The 23,575-nt window shown below is 50.5% G+C and overlaps 1 protein-coding gene across 1 annotated transcript; it reads right to left on the minus strand.

The window, feature by feature from the left end:
- Positions 1-2,847: 2,847 nt before the first annotated feature.
- GGT7 (gamma-glutamyltransferase 7) lies at positions 2,848-22,870 on the minus strand. Its single transcript, XM_009329335.1, has 16 exons — positions 22,656-22,870; positions 22,365-22,488; positions 21,893-22,119; positions 20,321-20,472; positions 19,212-19,326; positions 18,626-18,693; positions 17,868-17,941; positions 17,220-17,413; positions 13,739-13,826; positions 12,861-12,988; positions 10,671-10,759; positions 9,746-9,898; positions 9,097-9,214; positions 8,241-8,378; positions 7,170-7,269; positions 2,848-5,604 (listed from the first exon to the last, which is right to left on the minus strand). Exons 2-16 carry the CDS (start codon positions 22,378-22,380, stop codon positions 5,441-5,443), a joined length of 1,824 nt encoding a protein of 607 aa, XP_009327610.1. The 5' UTR covers positions 22,381-22,488; positions 22,656-22,870; the 3' UTR covers positions 2,848-5,440.
- Between the last annotated feature and the right edge of the window lie 705 nt (positions 22,871-23,575).

Consider the following 23,575-nt stretch of genomic DNA (forward strand, 5'->3'; position numbering starts at 1 on the left):
TGCAAACAAGCCCTTCCTTCGTTAGCAGCTTGGTGCCTCGTACATCCACTTAGCACTTTGTAGCCCACTGCTTCTGATGGCTTTTCCTTATCCTTCTGCTATTGGGAAAGACCAGAACTGTCACAAACTCCACACGATTAAAATTAATCCCCATTCTCTCAAAACAGCTTTGCCACAAGTGTAAGGAAGTAAAGGGAAGGTAGAGCTGAAGGGACACCAGGGTGGCAGGACACGACCAAGGACCCTTCTGAGGCATCTCTGCTTAAGACCGACAGCTGGAGGAACCCAAAGTGGGTTTGCTATACTGCATATTGCAGCTAGCCAAAGGCATGCAGCTCACTGGCTGCCGATGAGCAGGAGACCGACAGGCACCTGGCAGTGGTGAGAAGGGAATAATGTGATGCGGAGGACTGCGAGGGGAAGAAATACAGGACAGCTCAAGCACTACCACCCTGGCATGCTGCTGCCTGCATGCTCAGGCGCGTCTCTGCAGCACGGTGCAACTGCAGGCAGATCTCCAGAGCTGAGGATCCATGCTGTGTAGCTTAAACTTCTCTAGATCTTGCCTGGCCTCTGTACACCATAACCAAGACAGGAGATTTTTTAGGGGCTAGAGCTGTCCCGTCATTCCGTGTTTGTGGAGCCCCTCCATGAGCAGACCCTCATTTTGGTTTGGATTCTGAAGCTTTGCTGCAAAACAAATGACACACGCTAATACAACGTCACCTGCAGAGGAGGGCTACGTACAGCACACAGAGACAGCCGTTTGAGCTGCTTCATTGTCCACAAACAGAACAGAGAAATGCATTTGAGATCACAACAATCAAAACTGTGGTTATATTTACATGCATTTTCAGATGACAGTATTTTCAAGGTAAAGGTATTATACAGAAAAAGTAGGTAGACTTATGACCAGCTTTAGATTTTTCCAAACTTAAATATTATACAATGACTTGAACAAAATAATTTCTCCTCTAATACCGGTACGATGCTCACTTAGAGAGAAGGAAGGGAGACCTGTTGCATTGCAGTCACAACCACTTTTGATCTGGGATTTTGCTAAACTGTGTGTCGAGAAAGAGAGAGGTGGGCAATTGGCTACAGACGTGATGGATAGGGTGGGAGTACCACAGGAGTCATCCGCTCCTTGTCGGCTCCAAGGAGATGGAAGGGTGAGAGTCGCTGGGTGGGGAGCCCTGGCCGTGCTGGGGGCAGTCCTGGTGGATGAAGGGTCACGGCTGCCAGGCAGCTCTTGTCAAACGGGATATTGCCCCCAGGCAGCAGGGTCAGCTCTGCGAGGACAATCTGCATCTAAAAATGCCGTGGCCACTGGAGGGCCCTTCTTGGGCAGCGTGTTTCAGTGCTCGAGTGCTCCTACTCCATAGGCTCTTCTGCCCTCCGCACAATGTGTTTCATTTTTAGGTAGTGCTCTGCCTCTCAGAGCTCTTCTTTCCCTGGCTAGCGTGCAGATGTCCATCACTGAAGTATGGAAGATCTTTCCAAAACCGCTGTGATGAAAATACCTGGGTGCTACAGGGGCTCTTCCCGCTCCACCTGATTCTTTGCAAAACCTTACAAAATCTTCAGTGTTTTTGATGTGTTCATGAAAGAGATGCAGGTTTCATCTCATGGTGTTTACCGAGGCCCAGCCCCCCTTCCTCTCCAACAAGTCAGTGTCCGGGATCAGTCTGTGGAAGCCTGTCGAATTGTGCAGCGGGTGGAAGGAGGCTCTGAGATGGTCCAGAGGGACCCAGCAGCCACCTGGAGGGTCCATCTCCCCCCTGGCAGCCGTCCAACCGGCCGACACTGAACAAGCGCTTTTGGACTCGCCACCCCAGCTGAGGGACCCCTCAGACAGACACTGGCAGAGCGGCCGCAGAGCTGTAGGACACCAGTCGTCGTCCCCGGAGCCTGGGGACCTGAGCCTGCTGTCCCGGTTACGGTGGCACCAGCTGCTCTCTGCCCTCACCTGCCCCTGGCAGTCCCCGGTCCCCCGAGGCACGGAGGGAGGCACGCTGCCGGAGGTGCTTGCTGGAGTGCAGAAACACCCGGTGTGCCCAGGGCCACTCTTCGGCTGGTCTCATGCCCACGCCCAGGGGCAGCAGGGGATCCCCGGCCCTTCCTGCACCTGTGCCGGGCGCTGCACCAGGCCACACCGGCAGCGTGGCTCTAAACCACCCCGACAACCCCAGCAGCATCTGCCCCCATCCAGACCGGTGGGAGCAAGGCAGGCTCCAGCCCCTCTCAGCGTCTGGGCACGGGACAGGGATGGAACAAAATGGCACAGCCGAGGGGCTGGAGCATCCTCGTCCCCCCCGCTGCAGGATGGCGGCGCCGACTTCTGCCTCGTCGCCCCTTTAAGCTTCTATATGCAGCAATCAGTGCTCGATGCATACAGGTGAACAGCAGTATCTAAAGCTAGCTTAGCACTGCTTGTTATCTGTGCTCATGAATGTCACCGAGCCTTTGTGAGGAATACTGATAAATTGAGGTAACGCTTAGCGGCAGAGCTTGTCTCCAGCTTATCCCGATGTAAAAACCAGCATACGTTGATGGAGAGCAATGCAAATGTGGGCAGAGACAAGCTGATCACGTACCAGATCATAATAGTCATATTTGGCAAAGGCATCTTTTTTTTCTTTTCTTTATTTTGTTTGGGTTTATGTTGTTCCTTTAAAAAATTTCTTCATTGTTTTTCTCAGCCACTTTATATTTTGTATTTTGTGTTCTGAGCTCCTCACTGACACTTTCATGTAAAAGTTTCAGGACAAATTCTGCTTCAGAGCTGTTAGACGTCTGCAATAGCTGGGTTGAAATCAATGCAGTTACTCTGCACACACACATCTCCAGAATACGGCCCTTTATTTCACAACGTCTATCTCACCTGTACAGAAGGAAACATCGGGTATTTCTTGGTACGTCACATTAAATTCATCAGATCTCATCACAACAGATGGACTCAAAGTATCGGAGACACTGGGCCAATTAGCAGATTAAAGGTTTCCGTATCAAATACATCTGTGCTATACTGATGCCGTTTTTAAACAGAGAAAATGGGAAATAATTCGAAATATTTTTACTTCTCTTAGCCATGACCTAGGGGCCTAAGTCCCATCTTCCAATTATTTTAAATTTTCTCTTTTTTGCAACATAGGCCATGATCCAGCAGAGCATTTAGGAACATGCTTTATTTTAAGATTCTGAATAACTGCTGTGAAATTGTACCTTGGGGCGTGTAAGTACCCTTTTGAATCAAGACCAGAGTCTTTAACTCCCAAATGAATACACAGTTTCCAGCATCAGAAGTGAGTTGGTGAATTCAGTCAACAAGGAGGAATTTTATCTTTCAAAGTGTTTTGTGATATTCCATGCAAAGTACTGAAGCGACGATGACTTGACCACTTATTTTGCAGCTGTGCACAGTAAGCCTCCGTGCCCGAGGGATAGATCGCTGCTGTACTGTACCAGAAAACCCCAAATTTCCACCAGTGAGATTCAACGCACAAAACTGCATCCTTCCCTTCCCGTGAAACCTGAAGAAGTCTGCTCTAAGACACGTAAAGTTTTATGAACGCTCCGACTTCGGGCAGTGACCAACTCTAGTGCTGATAACAAAAAAATAAATAAATAGATTTATGCCCCTGTGGCGAAGAAAGTCTCTTCTTGCCCTGCGGGCAGTGTGGTGGCACAGAAGACAACTTCCCAAAGACAACGTTGTACTTCCCCCATCTCTCAGCTGAGGCCACTGACGCATTTGTAACAGAAAATACCATTGATGTTCCCGTCTGCTGGGCAGCTGTCGTGCTCTTCTCATGGGTGGATGCGCTTCAGCGGAGCATAACAGCATCTCTGTCCTTCCTCGGTGCAATGTGCAAGGCTTCACGTAAGATGCTCTGAGATCCTCAGCTGGCAGGTGGCAGGAGCGATTAGTCCGATTATCTGCTGTAGCGCCCTGACCGCCCCAAAACGACCCGCACGCTCCCGGTCTCAAATGGCAACGAGTGTTAGAAGGTGCGTTACAAACAGACGGGTGTTACAGGGTCCCTCAGGAGGGTTGGGGGTGACTGGGGTAATCATCAAATGAAAGACCAAGAGAACCATAAGCAGACATACATATATAATATGTACAGTGGCCATAGATGCATTTGCACCATGAAGGAAATCATCACATTTTAGACCACAGAAAATGATCAAATTCCAGAATTTTTTAGTGCCAGGTGCCTCGGTCTAACTTGCTAGTAAAAAGAGAAGGAAATGTCCAAATGTGGGTTGAATGAAGTGGTGCGGCTGTCAGATGTGGTATTATTTCTTCACTCTATTTCAGACAAGAAATGCAGAAATATTCTTATATTTTGCACTACGTGCTGCGGACAGAAGATTCTCTCAGTAGTGTTTGGTTTGTTTTGTGCCATCTCTCTCACTCTCTTCAGCTTTTCCAATAGAGCCACTAATATCAAAATACGGAGCTGAAGTACAGGGATCAGTTTAGTAAGCAGGAAATCCCAAGCCTCTCTGTAGGGATTACACGATTCAGGCTTTCAGAGCAGACAGATAAGGCAGTGTAAGGAAAGCCCTGAACCTACCTAAACGCTCTCCGTGTGGTTTTCAGTCCATGGTCTGCGGATTTTTACACGTCTGTGGAGTACTGCTAAGATATCTCCAAAAAGTATCTAAGAAAATTAAGCCCATTACCACTAAGCTTAAATTCACCATGGAGGAGGCTGAACCTCTGTAAGAAAACTATTGGGGGTCCAGAAGTTGTTAGAAGCTGAAAACCATTGCTCCGCTTACAAAATCAGACTGCCAGTGGGCCTGCACAGCGACTTGATTCAAAATATTTACTCCCGCAATTCAAGGTATGCAGCAATGCGAGAAAAGGAACTAACACAGGAGGCTGCACGCTGGTAAAAATCAGCTGGCCCATACGGAGTATTAAAGGACTCCCCAGTATTCCAGCTACAGGCACCTGCAAACACTACATTAGGCTGTATTAATTATTGGCTTACACAAGAGGCAAAGAATCAACTTGGGAAAGACAGGGAGATGAAGATGACAGTATCATCATCAGCTGTTTTTTCCTTTGCTCATGTTCCTGCTCACTAAAATTAAGATACCGGCTATAATTGGGCTTTTGAAAAGACTGAAATCATTTGGCAAGACTCTGCCAAAAGAAAAGTGTGCTCCCTGCACTCCTGTAACAAGGACTGGGCTGCTTGCAATTCAAATCATTTAAAAATAAAAGAAAAAAAACCAGAGTGCTGTATGTTGGTGCTGCTAACCCCTCTGGTGTCGTCCTGGGTGGGGAATGCAGAAAGTCTCCTCAGCAGTGTGTATGCGGGACTGCTGCCCTGGGGATGGAGAAGGGGCCATTTCAGAACACGCACGTCGCTTGGGTTGATTTGTCTAAGCCTTGTTCAGTGAACGCATCATCTGGGAGGTGCTACAATATTGTGGCTCCGGCAGCATCCACGCTCCTGGGGTCCTTCAGGCCAATGATGAAACTGTTGGTCCTCCTGGCCCCGTGAACTAGGGAGACCACTTTGACTTTATCCACTTGATGGCCCCTGGATACAAGAAATTCAATATCTTCTTCAGGAAATTCACCTGTAGGGATTTTAAAAGAGGAGTTTGTAACTGAAACTACTGTTGCCTCTGATGCAAAGCTCTGTTCTAACCCTGTTGGGATCTGCAGTGTGAAGGAAACTGCCTGCAGCCTCTTCAGAAGGTGTCCCAGCTAGGGCAAGCCAAGCGGATGAGGAGGACCAGCACTCACCGCTCCGAGGAGCAGTCTTCCAGCGCTCAGCAGCAAAGGCTGTTCAGAGCTGGGCAGTGCTCTGTGCAGTGGGGGGAAATGAGAGGATCCAGAAGACCATTTAAAGACGTGGAAGATACTCCTCTTTGGAAAAAGGGGAAAATACGTTGTTGGCACCTACTGTAGTTATTCTTCTTACAGAACACGAGGCAGTCCCTGCTCTTAAGAGCTTAGTTACAAATAATAGTATTAACAGTTATTAGTCAAAATAAGATGCAAGGCAGCTCAAAACAAATGATAGTAAAACAAATTGCCAAGTGACAAACTTTGTGATAAGCCTTCCAACTTTCCCTTCACGTATTTCTTAATCTTCCAGCCATCTACCTTAGGTTGCTTGCTCTTCTGCTTTTATTTTGTTTATTTGATGTTTTGTAATTTCTGTATGAACAGAAGTGCCTGAGGATACGAAGCTGGGGATGCAGCTGAACAAACCGAGCAGGCACACAGAAACCCCACAGTTATTTAAGCTATATACACTGCAGATGTGTCTTAACATAGATCTTGTTGATGCCAAATGTCCAAACCCACAAATTAGGACCTTTTGAAGTTCTGGATTTGTTTTAATTACATTCTAGTTTCCAAGTCTGCAGGTCACACTCGACAGACATTTTTAGATTTTCCTCTGAAATGGGAAGGCCTAGAAACTTTGGCTATTTTGTGTGAAATGAGAACGAAATTTAGTTATGGTTCACTCTGGTAAGGTATGGGGCTTTGTGAAAAACACCAAATAGACCAAGACTTGTAATAACAAGGACGAGAGCTGGCAGTACAGTCTCCAGAGTGTCAGCATTGATGCTGCATTTCCAGCACTGTCAAGCTACAAGCCTTGCCATAAGCCTCGTCTTCTCCCCAGCTGGTGGAGTTAAGGGACATGGACCGGAAAGCGAAAAAGTATCATTTATGGCAGTGGTAATAAAGTGTAGGAAGATCTGCTAGCTTTCAGGACCTGTCTGGGTGAAGCTGTGGTTGCAGTCTTGTTTATTTAGATATCCTCAGTGGCATCAGGTCACCAAAAGGTTTTAAGGACAGGACAAGGCTGCTACCAGGAGGTGAGCTGGGACAGAGGGAGGGCTGGGGAGAAGCACCTGAAAGAGTTTGGACAGGTGGAGTTGGAGGGGCCAGGGAGCATTCCCAAGACGAGAGGGAGAGGGCATGGCTCAGCAAGGGCTCCAAGCTTTGAAGAAGCTAGGTTACTTTCTGTCTTCCCCAAAACCCTCCGCACCCACGGAGGACCTTAGAGCACGGTGAGCTGTGCGCTGGGCTGTCACACTTCCACAGCAGTGTGCTAAGAAAATCCTGCTCCTTTTCTAAACACACTAGATTTGTAGGCTGCACCACACCCAGTGTCCATACTCACTGTCAACTTGCAAGGTGTTGGACTGAAGCTGTGGGTGAAGTCGACCAAGTGACAAACTTTCACTCAGATTCTTGTTAAATGTTAGAACATTTACCAAAACCTGCAAGAGAATAAAAGATCCTCAATAATAAAAAAAAGTAATGAGAACAGGAGAAGCCAACTTCCCGAGCATCCCCCTAATTCGTGGCTCCAACATCTGCAAGATGCAGCAGGCAAAGAAGATTTTGCACCGTTTACCAAACTGCGTGAACTAACGCAGGGTTTTGCACGTATGAAGAGGCCCTTGAAATACGGCCTGTATATCATTGGCGGAAAAGCGGTACCTTTTCAGGATTGCATGGGCTTTTTGTCACATAGTTCCTGCTAAATTAGGAGAGTTGCGTGTCTGGAACGTGATGTAATCTCTAAATACATGTTTGTTACAGCCAAGAGCTCAGCACGTGACTTCTCCAAACAAAGCATTAGGAAGCAATGGTTGGCTTTAGTTTTGCTCTGAATAATGCCTTCCAAAAGGTAAGGAAAATGGGAGCCATTCTTGTTGTGCCTTTCTTTTTAGCAATCCATTGCTGTTGTGCATGCAATCAAGCTATTGGCAAGTACTTCACCTCATTACAAATCATAAATTAGGAGAAGCTGCCCAATTTATAGCAAGTGCTGAGCAGGGAGGAAATCAGCCCGGAATGCACTAAAAGGAGCCCGCCAGTCTCCTGCAATTCTCTGAATACAAAACGCTCTTTTTTTTTTCCTAATGATCCTTAAGATGAGCTTTGAAGAGGTATTAGAATGACGCAAAACCGTTACAGATTTTGCCAAGGTGCTTTTCCTCTACAATTATGAGTGGTGTCACCAGGAAGGGTGCAAGAGAAGTAAACCGGTAGCTCTTAGAGATTTCAAACAACCAAATGTGTGGAACTGGTGACATCAAAGACTGAACTTGTAACCCTGTGGCCACCAGTTTCAACACAGCCTGGGACATTAGGAAGGGAAAGCCTGTACTGCAGGAGGGGACCCTACTCAGCATTGGGCTCAACAGCTGCTCTGAGAGGGTGGGTGCCCAGACACAGCCCTGACCTGAACGATGCTGCTCAAGGCTTTGTCCCCGTTGTTAGCTCCCAGACATAGGTACGTCCCGCACATCCCCTCGGACGGTCTCACGATGGTGGGCAACAGGAAAGACAGGGGCCGTTTCCGAGGCTGAATGAGATTTTGCTGCAGTTGAAGAAAAGACACACCAAAAAATTTCAACAAGCCAACTAAAGCTTTGCTGGTGCTCAAATTGTGCAGGTTAACTTCTTACTCTATGCTTCAGCCAGCAATTGCACTTGTGTAGTTTTACAAGGCTGATATCCTCACTGCTGTGATAATGCTCTCTGATTTTAACAGGATCTGTCCCGTTCATGCCGTGGCTCTCTTTTACAGAAGGTATACGGAGCCATTCACCCACTTCTAAAGTACCAACCCAGCAAAGTGGGATGGTTTGAAATACATGGAAAGAAGAAACAACAAGGCAGCAGTGGCAGCCACCGGTACTGGTCTGTAATTGTTTCTTTCCAAGACCTGAAGATTTTTTTCCTGCTATCTGTTACTTTATGAATTGCTGCTCTGTGGGTTTACAGAGAGTCCTTAATTCAAGTCCACAGAAAAGGACGTTTGCTTTAAAGTGCATCTGGACTGCAGGGAAAATCAGTAGCTGAGATGTGCAGTGTCGTTTGATAAACTGCATTATAATGATAACTGATACACATGAAGCCTTCTGTTTACTCTGTTTCAGTGGCTCATATAATGAAAAAATAGGATCTTTCTACAGACCGTTGTCTCTCAGTTATTAATAAGGCATTAAATAGCCTCCCTGTTGTGGAGATGAGAATAAAATTGAAAAAAAAGGTACGGACAGCTCAAATAAAGAATTTGTCATGTCATTCATTACCGGCCTGGGAATGGAGTGGTTCATTGTTTTATTTTGCCAGGAGAAGTCCAACATCTGGCTGTTCAGGAGGACTCCAGAGGGTGTTATTATTCCACTGCCAAAGGGACGATTCAAAGAACTGAAAAGAAACACAAAATCTCATAAAAATCCTCCCAGAGATTTTTGTACACCTTGAGGCTTTCGGGGCTCCAATTTTCTGTCCCATCTTGGCTTGATAGAGACTCTTCAGTAGTTCTTTAGGGCTGGTTAGATGTGAGGAGTGAAAGTCTCCATGTACTTAGAAGCAGGAACCATGTAGGCGATAGCAGCTCTGTCCCTCCCTGTGTTTAAGGATTCACCTCTAGGTGATGGATCTGTCTCCATGCCCCCATCAGACCTCAAATCTGGCCATCACCTCTTCTCCATGGAGCAGATTCAGGCCAATCCAGACATGTTTCACTGTGAGAGGGCTGTAGGATTGCACAGGGCAGAGCAGCATCAGCTCACACATCTCCGTCCCGTCTTCCCCATTTCTCCTGTTGCAGGACTACCTGGGACAGAGCAGCCCAGCTGCCCCAGGTCTGGTCCCATCCTGTCCTGTTGAACCTGCTTTCGTCACCCTGCTCCCACCCTCTGAGTACATTATGGAGGGAAGAAGTAAATCCTTTACCTTACAACCGCAACAATGAAGTCATCGGGTCCCATGACAAGGACCTGGCTAGCAGCGGGTCCGCTCTCCATGGAGAAGTGAGGCATGCGGAGATCGGACGAGAAGGACTGGGAGTCATTAATCAGCTGGCGCAGGGAATTAGCTTCTGATTTACTTCAGCAGTGAGGGAGGGAAAGAAAAATGAGTCTAGGAAGCTGAACATCTCTTGGTCTCTCTGTGGGGGTACATCTACACAGCTACTGGCGGTGTCTCCCTGAGGGGGATTGTACTGAGGACAGGGAGCTCCTTTGGTTCACCTGATGGAAGAAGACAAGATGGCTCAGTCCGCACAGAGGGGTGACACCATGGACCTCCCAGGCTCTGTCTACAGTGGTAAACTCACCCCCAGTGGACGAGGGGTGGCACCACCCGGCTGAATGCCAGTCCTCCAGGAGAAGAGCAAGTCAGGTCCCAGCTCTGGCCACCAACGGTGGCTAAACCTGGCTCTGAGGTGGAAGGCTGGGCTGAAACCCCAGGCCTGGCCTCTCCTGCACATCTGGGTGTACCACAAAGGCACTGAGCCCCACGGTGGGGAAGGGAGAGCCAGAAACTACATGTGTGGTCATGACCACATGGACGGCCATTTGTCTGATGTGCTGAGAAGGAATTTTTAGAGGGGTGAGAAAATGGGAGGAACCCTCAAGATCAAGCTGGCTCCAGGAAACCTCTGTGTGAGGACATCCCACGACCCATCCCCAGAGCCCCGTGGTATCAGCCGTGATCCTTGTGGAAGAGTGAGCCCTAGGAGGACGCTCAAGGACTGAACTTTCCTCAGTAAAACGGAGGGAGAAAAACCTCAGGTTTCCCTGTGCACTGAAAAGAGCAAATCCAGGAATGATATCCAAACCACACATCTTGCAACTGTCACCGTGCCTGTCAGACCTACCTCACCATGCCTTCTGCAGCGTGAGTGATGGACACATCATCAGATGGGTCTCCCAGGCTGCTAGCTAGACTCAGGGCTATTTTTAATGTCTAAATTGAACACACAAAGAAAGAAAGAAAAACATTTAGGTGGCTCTGGAAATACAATTTTTGATACTCTAAACAGGAAGACGTACTTGGTCTCCTGGCACGTTGGCTAAAGCCTATGAAGAAAAATGTCTAAAAACCTGGTCCTGGGAATACCTCAGTGCAAAGTGCTGCCACACGTGGGTATGGGGACCAAAGAGCATCAGTTTGGCATGGCAAACTGTGTGCTGGGGGAGCCAAGCGCATCCAGCAGTGTTTGTACAAGGTGGTCTGGCAAGAGCCGACCAGCTGGCTCAGCCCGGCTCAGTGGTTCAGCTGCATCGCCAGCTGGCAGACAGGGTCACCAGGATGCCACGTACTTTATATTTCCATTCCTGAGTGGTCACCACAACAGCAGAGATCACACTGAATGCCAGTGGGACGGTGGGTCCCAGGCTCGCCGTTGCCTCTGGTCGGCAGCTCCACCGGCACAGCACCACTGCTGAACAGAAATGAGCTGTTCTGCTCACCAGCTGCTACCCACGTTCCTAGTTGTAAGTCATCCAAAGTGTTTGAACAGAAAGTGTTAGTCCCAGCACACTTAAGGGAATGATGGTGTAAAAAGAGGAAGGGATCTAGTTTCTCATACATGCAGATCCTGCCTAAGCCAGTCCATTAAAAATGGGAAGATGCAATTTCAAAAGACAGTTTATCCAGCCCTGGTTTTACAGTGCGTAGCCAGAGGGCAGCCACAAGGAGAAATGCGCTCTTCAGTCAAGCCAGCTTGCGCCTAGCAGAAATGCACTAGACTTTCAGCTTGCAGGTCATGCCATTTTCATTCAAGATTCAAGACAGTACGTTACCCTGTAGGTAGATAGCTAGATGTGACTTCTGTTTTGATATGTGCCACGCATCAACAACTTCTCCTGAAGTGTCATCATTTATCTTCTGATGTACAGTGTAGAACATGATTAACTTGTGGAGAAGGTGGCGTTTCCATTAGTCTCCTGACCACCATACCATACGGAGGATGTACAAGAGGCTTGGTGGCCAAGGAGGAGCTCCACTGAAACAAGCAGATCACGTCCACCCCACAGGCACAGGTTAAGGACATCTTGGTCATGGCTGTCTCAGGGCTGGACTATCTGGTGCTGACCTAGCACTGAATCTCAGCCATGTGTTCAGCCATGTGATCCCAATAATCAGGGTTACACATCTTCTGAAGTGACTGCCCTTTATCTGGAGGTTGCTGTTCCTCAGCTGGGACATGATAACCAATGGGTGAAACTCTTGGCCTGGTGCAAATGCAGAGCAAATAGATTCATCCAAGGCTTCCTGAAGAGAGCTCAAAAATAACTTAGGTGAGTCAACCTTCTCTGCCTCTGCACAGGCCTAGCAGTGTGTAACACCTCCGGTTGTTGCATTTTTGCTGAGAGGCAATAACTGCCAAGCACCCACTGTCCTGTCTGCTACAAGGATGTGGTTACATCCTTGCTTAAAAGTCCCAACTCGTAAAGCCCGGCTGTGGATCTGTTAAACATCTAAGAACATAACTCTGCTTACAGAGCAGGAAACTGAGCACTTGCTTGACTTCCTGGGAAGCTGCAATGTTTTGGTAGGGCTGACAGCCCTAAATACTGGAAAAATCATGATCTGGACCACTGAGATCATGAGGTGGGCTAAAATGTAAAGATTTAAAAAAAAAACAGGGGTCAGTTTTCCTTGTCATCGCCGCATGTAGGTTTTTGCTTACAGCATCGCATTGCTGCCTCTCCTTGCAGTGCCCTAGCAGTGCTCTGGTACGGCCAGGGCCACTGGAGCATAAGAGGTGGAGGACATAGATGGGACCACCGTCAGCTGCTGTGGGGTCATTCTGAAGAGATGATCGCATACAAGAAATGGGCAAAAGCCACAGTTTGTTCTTCTGAAAAAGCTCTGCCTAAGCAAGAGGCTCCAGGATCTGCACCTACCTGAGGCAGCAGCACAGCTCAGATTTACACCTTAGCGGTCTATTTGCTCATTCTCCTCTGGGAATTACCTACAAACATTTTTGTACAACCAAGGAATAAATAAATTATTCTCTAGCAGCTCAAGAAATTCAGCCAAATGTTGAACCTCCTCTTACCTCTGCCATCCAGTGCAAGATATTCCCCCTGGATACTTGACTTGTGATGTTAAAGCCCTCAAGGATGTTCAGTGCTGTGATCAGTGCAGGACCTGCATGTGGAGGTGGGGGACTGAAAACAAGATGACCTGTGAAGGGAAGAAAAGAGGAATGAAGCTGCTTTTGTCAGATACTGTCCAGTTATAATACTTTCCCATAAGCTGGTGTCCTTGAGGACAGGGAAACCTTTCCAGATTTAAGGGGAAATAATGGAAAGCAACATGATTTGAAAAGGATTTCCCAAAACATTCCTGTTGTATCTTTCTGTTTCTTTACGATGGATAAAGGAAGCCCAAATAGGGATGCTTTTTTTTACATCTGAAATTCAGTTCTTGTCAGTAGGCTGGTTGGTTTCTGGACGGCAGTATGGAATAACAGAGATAAAATGGGTTTGCAACATTACAGCTATAAGGAGAGTAAATACAGGGATTTCTGGAAAAGAATGACATTTTAGAAACTTTCTGCATAAACTAAGTTTTTCTCCCTTGTAGATCAACTTTGGGAACTGTCTTCAGATGTTGGCACCAGCCTATGGTCCAGCTTCTGTCTGGACATTGCATCAATATGTGATCATGTTGCATCTTTACACCCTAACACTATCAAAATACCATTGGTCACTATCAAGGAAAAAACAGGCCCATTTCAAAGTGCTGAAAATCTCCTGAATTGCCTATGATGCATCAGTGTCAGCAGGCAATAACAGGAAACTCCCTGGAGGGCTCTTCTGCAGACGCCTCAGCACAGCTTTGACTTCAACTCTTGTTAAATACTGTCGCCACCTCTTGCCAGGTGAAGCAAACTTTTGACTGGAGTTGCGTGGCAATGGGTCAGGCGTTTACCTCGATAGACTGTGTGGACAGGATTCTCCACTGTGACACTGTAATTGCTGAAGTCTTCCTCCACCAAGACTCCTCCGTAGTTGTGGACCTGCGTAGGAGAGCAAAGCACCGCATACTGAGAAAGCTGGGTCAAGGCTTTCTGTGTTCCTTGTGCTGGCCCAGGTGAACACACACCACACTGTCAAACAAATACCATTGAGATTCCCAAGCCAAGTGCCAGGTTTCTCAGGATACCCTGAAAATCTGTGCTTTCACGGCCTTGGTGGCCTGGCTCACCATTCTCCACCGCTGGAAGGCTCTGCAGCTCACCTCCAAAAGCTCACCCACCCCGTGGGTGCTCTGAAGACATTCTGCCTACCCGTGGGGATGGGGACTGGCACTGGCACTGCCTCGCAGCCTTCTCTCCCCTGGGCGGCAAGCATGAGCATGTTAAAGGTTATGAAGCATTTGAATACTGCCAGGCTAAAAGATATATATGGATCCAGGAGCGAAGGAACATGGGTGTAGCAGGTCGCCATCACTAGAAATCTTTAGCATACAATTCCCAACCTATTTTTAATTATTTCAGGTGATAGCGGTCTGCTGTACCCTTGGTCTTTCTGTAAGACTCTCCTAGAGGTACAATTTACTGGGCGTGGTAATTTTCATGAACATAGTAAAGATGGGTAATTCCCTCCACTGCAGGTCATAGAATCATAGAATCATAGAATCATTAAGGTTGGAAGAGACCTCCAAGATCATCGAGTCCAGCCATCAACCCAACACCACCATACCCACTAAACCATGTCCCTAAGCGCCTCATCTACCCATCTTTTAAATACTTCCAGGGATGGGGACTCAAAAAATTATAGCCATAAATTGTGCCTAGCAATGCTATATCAAGACCTGCATCTACTGCCAAGCACAGCCTCTCAGGCCCAGTTCTTGCTGCAGCAGACTGCTGCTTGTAAGGTACCCTTAGACTTAGAATCATAGAATCATTAAAGGTTGGAAGAGACCTCCAAGATCATCGAGTCCAACCGTCAACCCAACAACACCATGCCCACTAAACCATGTCCCTAAGCGCCTCATCTACCCGTCTTTTAAACACTTGCAGGGATGGTGACTCAACCACTTCCCTGGGCAGCCTGTTCCAATGTTTAACTACTCTTTCAGTAAAGAAATTTTTCCTTACATCCAATCTAAACCTCCCCTGGCGCAACTTGAGGCCATTTCCTCTCGTCCTTTCGCCAGTTACTTGGGAGAAGAGACCGACACCCACCTCGCTACAACCTCCTTTTAGGTAGTTGTAGAGAGCAATGAGGTCTCCCCTCAGCCTCCTTTTCTCCAGGCTAAACAACCCCAGCTCCCTCAGCCGCTCCTCATAAGGCTTGTTCTCCAGACCCCTCACCAGCCTCGTTGCCCTTCTCTGGACACGTTCCAACATCTCAACATCCTTCTTGTAGTGAGGGGCCCAAAACTGAACACAGTATTCGAGGTGCGGCCGCACCAGTGCTGAGTACAGGGGCACTATCACTGCCCTGCTCCTGCTGGCCACACTATTTCTGATACAGGCCAGGATGCCGTTGGCCTTCTTGGCCGCCTGGGCACACTGCCGGCTCATGTTCAGCCGGCTGTCGACCAGCACCCCCAGGTCCTTTTCCGCCAGGCAGCTTTCCAGCCACTCTTCCCCAAGCCTGTAGCGCTGCATGGGGTTGTTGTGGCCGAAGTGCAGGACCCGGCACAGGTCTTCTGTGCCGGGTCACCAGACACACAGGTCTTCTGTGGTTGAGTCATGATGGAGATGAGGTAGGACCATCATAACTGCACTCTGCTGATCTTAAAATCCCCTGAAGTAGGTAATACTGTCAGTCAGTGTACAGGTGCTTCTGAGCTCATGGGCCAACTCTTTCCTTCCACCCAGGAGAAGCCACACAACCTGGTGAGAGGTTCTGCTGGGGTGAGTTGCTGCTATGAGTCCCTGGATTCCCATCCAAAAACGGCCAAGAAGAAATAACCTGTGCATGCTCTGATTTCTAAACTAGCCAGCTAACTTGGCAAGAAAACTCCTTCTCTGGCAGAAATGGATGAATCACTGGAGCAGGAAAGCTAATGCAGGGCACATTGTGGGGGGCAGCATGTCAAACCACCCCAAAGCTGCAAAAGAAGACGTATCCCCTACTTGGGATCCCTGCCCCCTTCCCAGAGCAGTCCCAGGTTGAACCCAATGGCTGAGATGAGCAGGCAGATGCCTGTGCCAGAAGCTGGCTCCCTGGAGCTCAGCCAGCGGAAAGCCCAGGCAAAGCAGCGGGGAGTGGGGCAGGAGGAGCCTGATGGCACAGAAAGGGGAGAAGCTGTGGTCAGCCACACACTGCAGACACCATCTCAAATTCTCCAGAGAGTACTTTTTTGCACCTGTGCCTTCCCGCCACAGGATGGAAACAAAGGGTAGGGTGTTTTGGAGCTTTACTTGATTTCACCACACTGATGCCCTCCCTTTGCTGGAACAATAAACACTGTGGGAAGCCAGCACTTTGCTCTGCTCTGCAACCAAAGCTGGAATTGCGTGCTTGATCCCAGAGCTTGCCAGGGTCTTTGGTGTTGCAACCCTGGGCCTTGCTCCTCCATAGAGAGTTCATGTTTCCCTGCAGCAGCCCTCAGGTCAGGGGAATGGGGTGATGAAGCAGGGTTTAGCTGTGGAGATGCACCACGAGCTTGGGACTTTCCCTGTTCCTCGTTCTCCACCTCTGCTGTGGTCCAGGTGAACCGTAGGAGATTTCCAAACACAGAATTCACAAATGTCTAAGGCTTGAGCTGAATGAACCCATTCCAGATTACTGATGACATGTTGAAGGTGCATCACTTGAGCCACGGTGGCAGGGAAAAATGGTGTCACTAACCACCCGGGCTGCAGCTACACAGGTATAAAAGTTGTTTGGTTTTTTTTTACCAGAATAATTACTTTGTTTGTTGTTGCTATTTTTTCCAGAGAACGTCTAACAACAGGAGTTAAACTAGGGCAACCTTAAGTGGGACCAAACCTGTCTGATCCTCTGCTCACAAGGCTCACAGTTTTATTTTTAAACCACCTTCCTGGAGTCTGTATCATACAGTCCCATTAACAACAAAAATTTGCTTCTCAACAGTGGGGCTGCTCTCGTTATGGGGAAAAGGGGGTTGTCACTAATACTAACACAGCCCAGAACAGGTCTTGAAATTGGGATTTTTTTTCCTTTGAAAAAACAGTCTGTCCTGGTTATAAAGGAAAAGGAGGTTTCACTGCTGTAGGCTGTGGAAGTGACCTGTGTGTCACTTACACCACTGCAGTGACAGGGACAGGAAAGAAAAAGAAGGCTCCACGCATTTGTCCCCATCATTCTGCTGACACTTGGCTATGGCTTATCTCCAGGTTGTCACCTTAAGCAGGTGATGTGGCAGGGGGCACCCCCAGCCCAGGCTGTGCCGTGTGGTCTGGGCAGAGACAGGGACAGACATGGCTCACCTCAGAGATCATCTCCTGGGTCAAGTTTCCACTGTAGAAAGCTGACACCCCTTCTGCCCCCACCAGCTCCAGGACGGCCGCGAGGTCCAGGCGCCTGACGAACATGCCAGGCAGCAAGGGCTGGCCGTCCGGCAGGAAGATCTCCCGAAATTTGTCAGAGTAGTTCAGGTCCTTCAGTTCACTTATGGCTTTGGCTGTGGGTGAGAAGGGGAAGGACATCCAGAAAAGCCAGGGTGCAGGAACGCGCAGGGGACCTGGAGTCACCGTGCGCCTGATGGGGACGTTGCCTCTTGCCCTATTTCAAAACTAGAGGGAGGCTGGATCATGCATCCATTAGAGCTGGGAAGGAAACCCAAAGAAACCCCAGTGCCCTTCCCTGGCTGGCCCTGGGTGGCTGCTCAGTGTGGGCTGCTCTGACCTGTCCCTAACCAGCCCTGGGGAAGGGCTCCAGTTTTGCTGCCACCACGCTTTCCCCTTGCAGACCGTGGCTCATGCATTGCTCAGCTCCCAACACCACCCATCTCCAGGTCCAAAGAGCCTTAATTTCCCATGAATAACCACCTCCCCAGCTGCCTCGCACCTGAGCGCAGTGGCCAGTGTGCTCCTCTGTGCTAAGCAGCCACCCTTGCCTCCCCATCAGGTACTCACCCAAATCGTGTGTGACATTAAATCCATCCTGGGCGACACCAGCCACAAGGCCCAGCAGCTCGGACCACGGGAGTCTGCCAAAGGAGAAAGGACAAGGAGAAACGTGCCTTGGAGGGCTGCAGCAGGGCAGGGTGGTGGGGAGCAAGTGCAGGGCTCGGCTCTGCGGTCAGGGGGCTCCTGAAAGACCAAGCTGTGGGGCCAGCGGTGGCCAAAAGGAGCACAGAGCTTTCAGTGGGTTGTTTTGTTTTAGCAGGATCATCTCAGAGCTCCACGATGTGCACCAGAGAGGAATGTCAGTGCAAGGACAGGGGAAGGGGCATCTCTGGAGCAAAATCTCAAGCCAGGCCCCGGCCCTGAGCAAGTCATTCAGATCCCTCCCTCCCTATCCCAACAGGGCATCAAGGACAGCCACGCTTCTTAGGGTCCAGCTAAAGAGAGAATGAAAATACACAGACATGCATTAAAATGTCCTGCGCCTATTTCTAAGAGAACGTTTATTGTCCATCTTGTTAGCCAAAATTTCGCTTTGCAGAAAACCTGACGAAGCTGAATTCTTTCTTTTGTTAAACGAAGTACCAAAAAATGAACATATTTTCAACACAAGCCTCCAAATACCCCTTAGCTAATGGTTTTGACTGGTGGCTGAGAACGTGGTCTGATGGCGAGGGCTCGTGTGCTCCCAGCAACCCCCGCGGGCACCCCAGGGCACAGCCTGCGCAGCACGAGGACAGCCTGCCTGTGCCAGCTTCGTGTCTTACCTCCCATGTAACTGGTGCGCCTGGTGCATTCCTTGTATCATGCCTGGCACCCCCACGAGCAGACCTGGCTGTAAAATAGGAAGGACAAAAAGGAAGAGTAGTCTTCTTCCCATGAGGACACGAGACATGGTCCCCAGCTGCAAGTCAAGGAGAGTCATGTTCACATGGGAAGTGTCTGCACGGTCTTTAGGAGGGGGGAGGAGGTCTGTAGCAACACACTAAATTAGGGAATAAAAGTTTTTGGAAGGAAAGAGTCAAATTCAATCCTGGTCTCAACTCAGTTTGGTCAGGAGAAATAACTCAGCAGAGCAACATGGGATTGTGCTCCTTCCTGGGACTCTTGTTCTCGCAGCTCCCCACTGCCGGAGGGACATGCCTCTTTACTCCCCAAGCCCTGCAGGCTCCAGGTGTTTTGGGGCTGCCAAAGAAGTATTTTCCCTGAACTCCTCATGTCTGTAGGGCCTGGGATCTCCCATGATGGGAAAGGCCTCCTGTCGCTTCCCCAGGCCCGAGAGTTGCGGGGAGAGCTGGAGACATCAGCCAGCTACAGCCCTGGAGGGGTCGGCCGTGGGACGCTGGTCCTCACCTTGGTACCCTTCTGCAGGTCCCCCTCCAGTGGGATGCCCAGGGGAGCCACCTCGCGGAAGTCGATCACCCAGCTCCTGTTCTTCCGAATGTCGTGGATCAGCATCACCCCACCCCTGCAGCGAGACGGGGATTACGGCACGGCACCACCTGTCCCTGCAACAGCCACTGCCGTAAAGCCAAAATGAAGAGCGCAGGTGCCACTGGGGCCGGGGCCAGTCCCGGTGTGACGGGGCCATCGTAGCAGGTCACCAGCCTCAGCAGTGACCCAGGGCTGGCCAGAGGTGCAGGGGACCGCTGCTGCCCTTCCCCAGAGAGCAGTTTAGGACAACCGAGCCAGGGCCAGTGCAGGACGCAGGCAGCCCCCGTGCTGAGCCTGCAGCGAGGCTGGATCAGTCCCTGCCAGCCTGGCCAGAGGGCCACTGGCTCTGTTCCACTGCCAGGCTGGGCCTATCTGGGATTTTCTTTCTAATCCGAGGAGTTTTGCAACAAAACAGGGTTTTTGCTTACAACAGCAATCCGTGGCGCAGCCTGGAGAAGCTATCAGGTGGCAGTGTTTTATGCAATGCTCCCGAGACCTCCTGCAGAGCCAAGAGCACCAGGCTCACATGGATGCCACCCTGGGGATGAGGACTGGGAGGAGGCCACCCCTCGCCACCATGCCTCCCCTGGCTGCTGCCCGGAGCCAGGCTCGGACCTCAGCCTCCTGTTGCAGCAGGAGCAGAGCTTATGGAGGGAAGCACTCAATGTCTGAAAGCATTGGGACTGAGCCCAAGGTGTTGCAGGCTCCTGGCACACTTGCAGAGGGGCTCGGCAGCCTGTGGTCACTTTTCAACCCTCTCGAGCCTGAGGCTCGGACTTTCCTGGCAGCCACTATGGCAGACGCAGCTTTTCCCTCCCTGGGGGTCTCTGTCCCTTGCTGTCAACTCAGTGCACAGGAAGGGTCCCCGTCCCTGTGCAGATGTGGACATGTCCACCACCTGATGTCAGAGACCTGGTATCACGCACTGGGACTCGGGCTACCATGAAGGAACATCTCAGCTGGTGGGGAAACCACCTGCTTAAGGACAACCACGGACGACAGCACAGGGGTGAGTGATCAACACTTACCCGCCGATCCCTGACGTGTGGGGGTTGACGATTCCCGCACAGAGGGCCGAGGCGATGGCCGCGTCTACTGAGGAGCCCTGCTTGTTGAGCACCTCTATGCCCAGCGCCGTGCAGCGGGCAGCGTCCGTGACCACGGCGCCACGGTGGAAGATCTGCCAGAAGAGGAGAGTGGTTGTGCCCAGGGAGGGGTGCTGGTGCCGCCCAGATCTTTGCCCAGCTCTGTGGGACCTGAAGCCTGAGGCCAGCGCCAAGGCTGTGGCTGATCTGCATTTGCAGGTACCTCCAAATGCCAGTGGGAGTAATATGTCCCTTGGCACGTCCCTGCACCAGGGCAGCTGTGGCCACTCTGCATGTAGCCGTGGCCATCAGCTCAGCCGGCTTTCAACAGCAGACATGCTAACCTGGTGGGCCACATCTCACCCTGTCCTCCACAACCCCAGAGCAGGGTCGGACTAATCCTCAAGAGCAATGGGCGACAGCGTGCTGTCACTGTGCTGCAGCAATGCGGTCACTGGAAACAGGAATACAGCTGCAAAGAATGCAGCATCCCCCCCCAGTACCACGGCTTGTTCTCGTCCTTCCCTGGTGCCAGCACCATTGCTAATGCAGTCACGGGAAGTTGCAGAAGGTTCATTTTAACCCTACAGTACAAATCGCAGCATCTCAACATGAGCCAGAGTGGCCTTGGGAAGTGTGAAGACAGAAGGGCCACGGCAGGCTGGCGGGCAGGACCGGCCCTTCCAGCGGTGCCACAAAAGGGGCTGCATTGCACAGCCTCCCTCCGGCGCCACACGCCAGCCAGCCACGGGGCCAAGCCACTCCACTCCCAATGGCTGCGTTTTGCATGCCAGTGCGAGAACAAGAAATTAAAAAAAAAGCAAATGTCTTTCACATGGACTTGCAGGCAACTCTGCCCTGCTGGGTGGCATATGGAGATGATGGTGACTACTGGCTGCCCCTTGGCCCTTCTCAGGCTGCAGTACTTGGCAGGAGATGTTCTGCAGGAAGGTATGACCCCGTGGCCGTGCTGCCTTTGCTCTGCAATTTAGCACTGGTCTGTGGGACAGATTAGCAGGAGGTTCAGCTCTGTTTTCAGCTATTCCCCTGCTTGGTCCTGGACAGATCGTTCCAGAGGTGAGCCTGGGCATACAGATCCATAAAACTCTCTCCAAGTGGAGATGTACAAAAGATGCCTATTGCTTAACTAAGGATTGCTTTCTGAAAGCATTCACATCTGGCTCAAACCACAGCTGGAGACACAGCAGCAGGGCAGTCCATTTCCCCCCGGCAGCACCCCCAAACCTGCCAGGCACGGCCATCTACACCCTGGCCGCGGGGCAGGTGCCAAGAGCCCAGCTCGCCTCTCTGAGCACAACCCCCCGTCGCAGGAAAAAGCTTTCAAGACAATTTGGGGTGGAAACGCAGAGAGAGACTCAGCATCCCGGGTCTCACTGACACCTGCCGGGGCTCACCAGCACTCACCCCGCTAAACTGCTGGCAAGGAGGAAAGTTAGGGAGCTTCTTCTATTTTCGGAGCCAAAGCCTGACTGCAAAGCCACTGTTTCGTCTTACCTGAGGGTCCCCAAAATAGATCTGCATGATCAGGGCCACCGTGACTCCCGTGGCAAAGGTCAGGCAGGCGGTGATGATGACAGTCAGCCCATCCTGCCGGCAGCTGCAGTCTCCAGAAAAAGGGTCCTTGCTGGTTTCCCGGAGAGGGGACACGTCCTGGCTTCCCATCTCTGATGAGGACGAGGGCAGGCGCTGGAGACGCGCAGACTTCAGGAAGGAGTCTGGGTCTTTGTGGGCAGCAGGGAGAAAACAAGTGTTAGTTATTGAGCAACACGGGGCTCTTATTGCAGTGTTTACCCAGTGCTAACATTACACCGTGCCCCTTCCAGCAAGGCTATTACCTTCCCTATTGATCCCAGCTCTCAAGAGACTTTCTGGCTCAGATGCTGCTTTAGGTCATTTTACTGATCCCTTCCTTTAGCTCTAGTTATTCCAAACTGACTTCCCTGGAGATTAAGAGGGGCAAAAAAACCTGAATTTTGCTCCATTTCAGTTCATTCATCAGTCTTCAGTGATGGGCCCACAGTTACTGCTCCGTTTGGAAGGGTTCTTAACACAGCACTGACTTGCAAACAGGTCTCTGAAATGCAGCAGGACTGAAGAAGAGGAAATTAAGATATAAAAAAAAAATCCAGCAGCCTTATTTGGTGTTATGCTTGAGCTAAAGCACCTGAGCAAAACAGAGGCGAAGCAAAACGTGTGGCCTGGGAACAGGAAATACCTCTATGGAAGCATGGCAAGGTGAGGGCAGAGAGGAGCAAACCTGCAAACCGGAGGGCCTCGGGGCATCCGCCCGCTCTGACGGCAGGAAAGGCTCTGTTTTAATGTCTTGCTTCCTCCGGCTGACGAGGCCCACTGTGAAATCAAGCTGCTCGCCGAACGCCCAGCTCCGAGATGGCAAATGCAACGGGGCAGGGTTTTGCCTGGCATCCGCCAGACGGCAAACAACGCTCAGCAGGATGAAAAAGTCTCTCTTTTGCTCTGAAAGATGCCTTGAATCTCTGCTTCCGTCAGCTGCTGCCCTTGCGGCGGGAAGGACGCTGGCTGAGCATGCCCTGCCTGTGCCCGGGCACTGCCAGGCACACGGAGCTGCTGGTGCAGGTGTGGGGACACGCCCGTCCCTGCCGGGCACCGAATGGGACCAAGCGGCTCAGGACATCATCCGGGGCTCCCGGATGAATTTTTTGGGGTGCTGCCGAGAGCCAGTGGGGGCTGCAGTGCCCCACGCATCTGTGATGGGAAGGAGCACCAAGTGGAAAAGACAAGATGAGAAGCTTGTCCCTCCACACAGGGGGACGTTTCCCGGGTTTGAAGTAAGGGGGAAGGGAGCGAGCAGGAAACCCCGCATCCCACATCACCCCGCCATGCCTCTCCATCTGCTCTGGCAGGCAGCATCCCCCTGGGGACTGCCAGCCCTGTCCTTGCCATGACATTAAAAAGACCTCCAAGTCACAGCTCTCCGGGGGCCAGGCGGGGAGTTAGTTTTCATTTCGGTGATGCTGCAACCAGGAGTAAACCCCCTGCAGCCAGGGAATCCCCTAAGGGTGACTTTAATCTCATTCACGCTGTGGTGATTGAGGAGCACAACTGGGAAAGGCTCAGCTTTCCCAGCCTGCGCCTCCGAGCACACGCAGAGCCCCTCACCGGCACATCTGGTCTGAGTGAGCAGGGCCTGCAGCGTGC

The sequence above is a fragment of the Pygoscelis adeliae genome, unplaced genomic scaffold (genome assembly GCF_000699105.1).
Source record: "Pygoscelis adeliae isolate BGI_AS28 unplaced genomic scaffold, ASM69910v1 Scaffold407, whole genome shotgun sequence".
NCBI classification, from domain to species: domain Eukaryota; kingdom Metazoa; phylum Chordata; class Aves; order Sphenisciformes; family Spheniscidae; genus Pygoscelis; species Pygoscelis adeliae.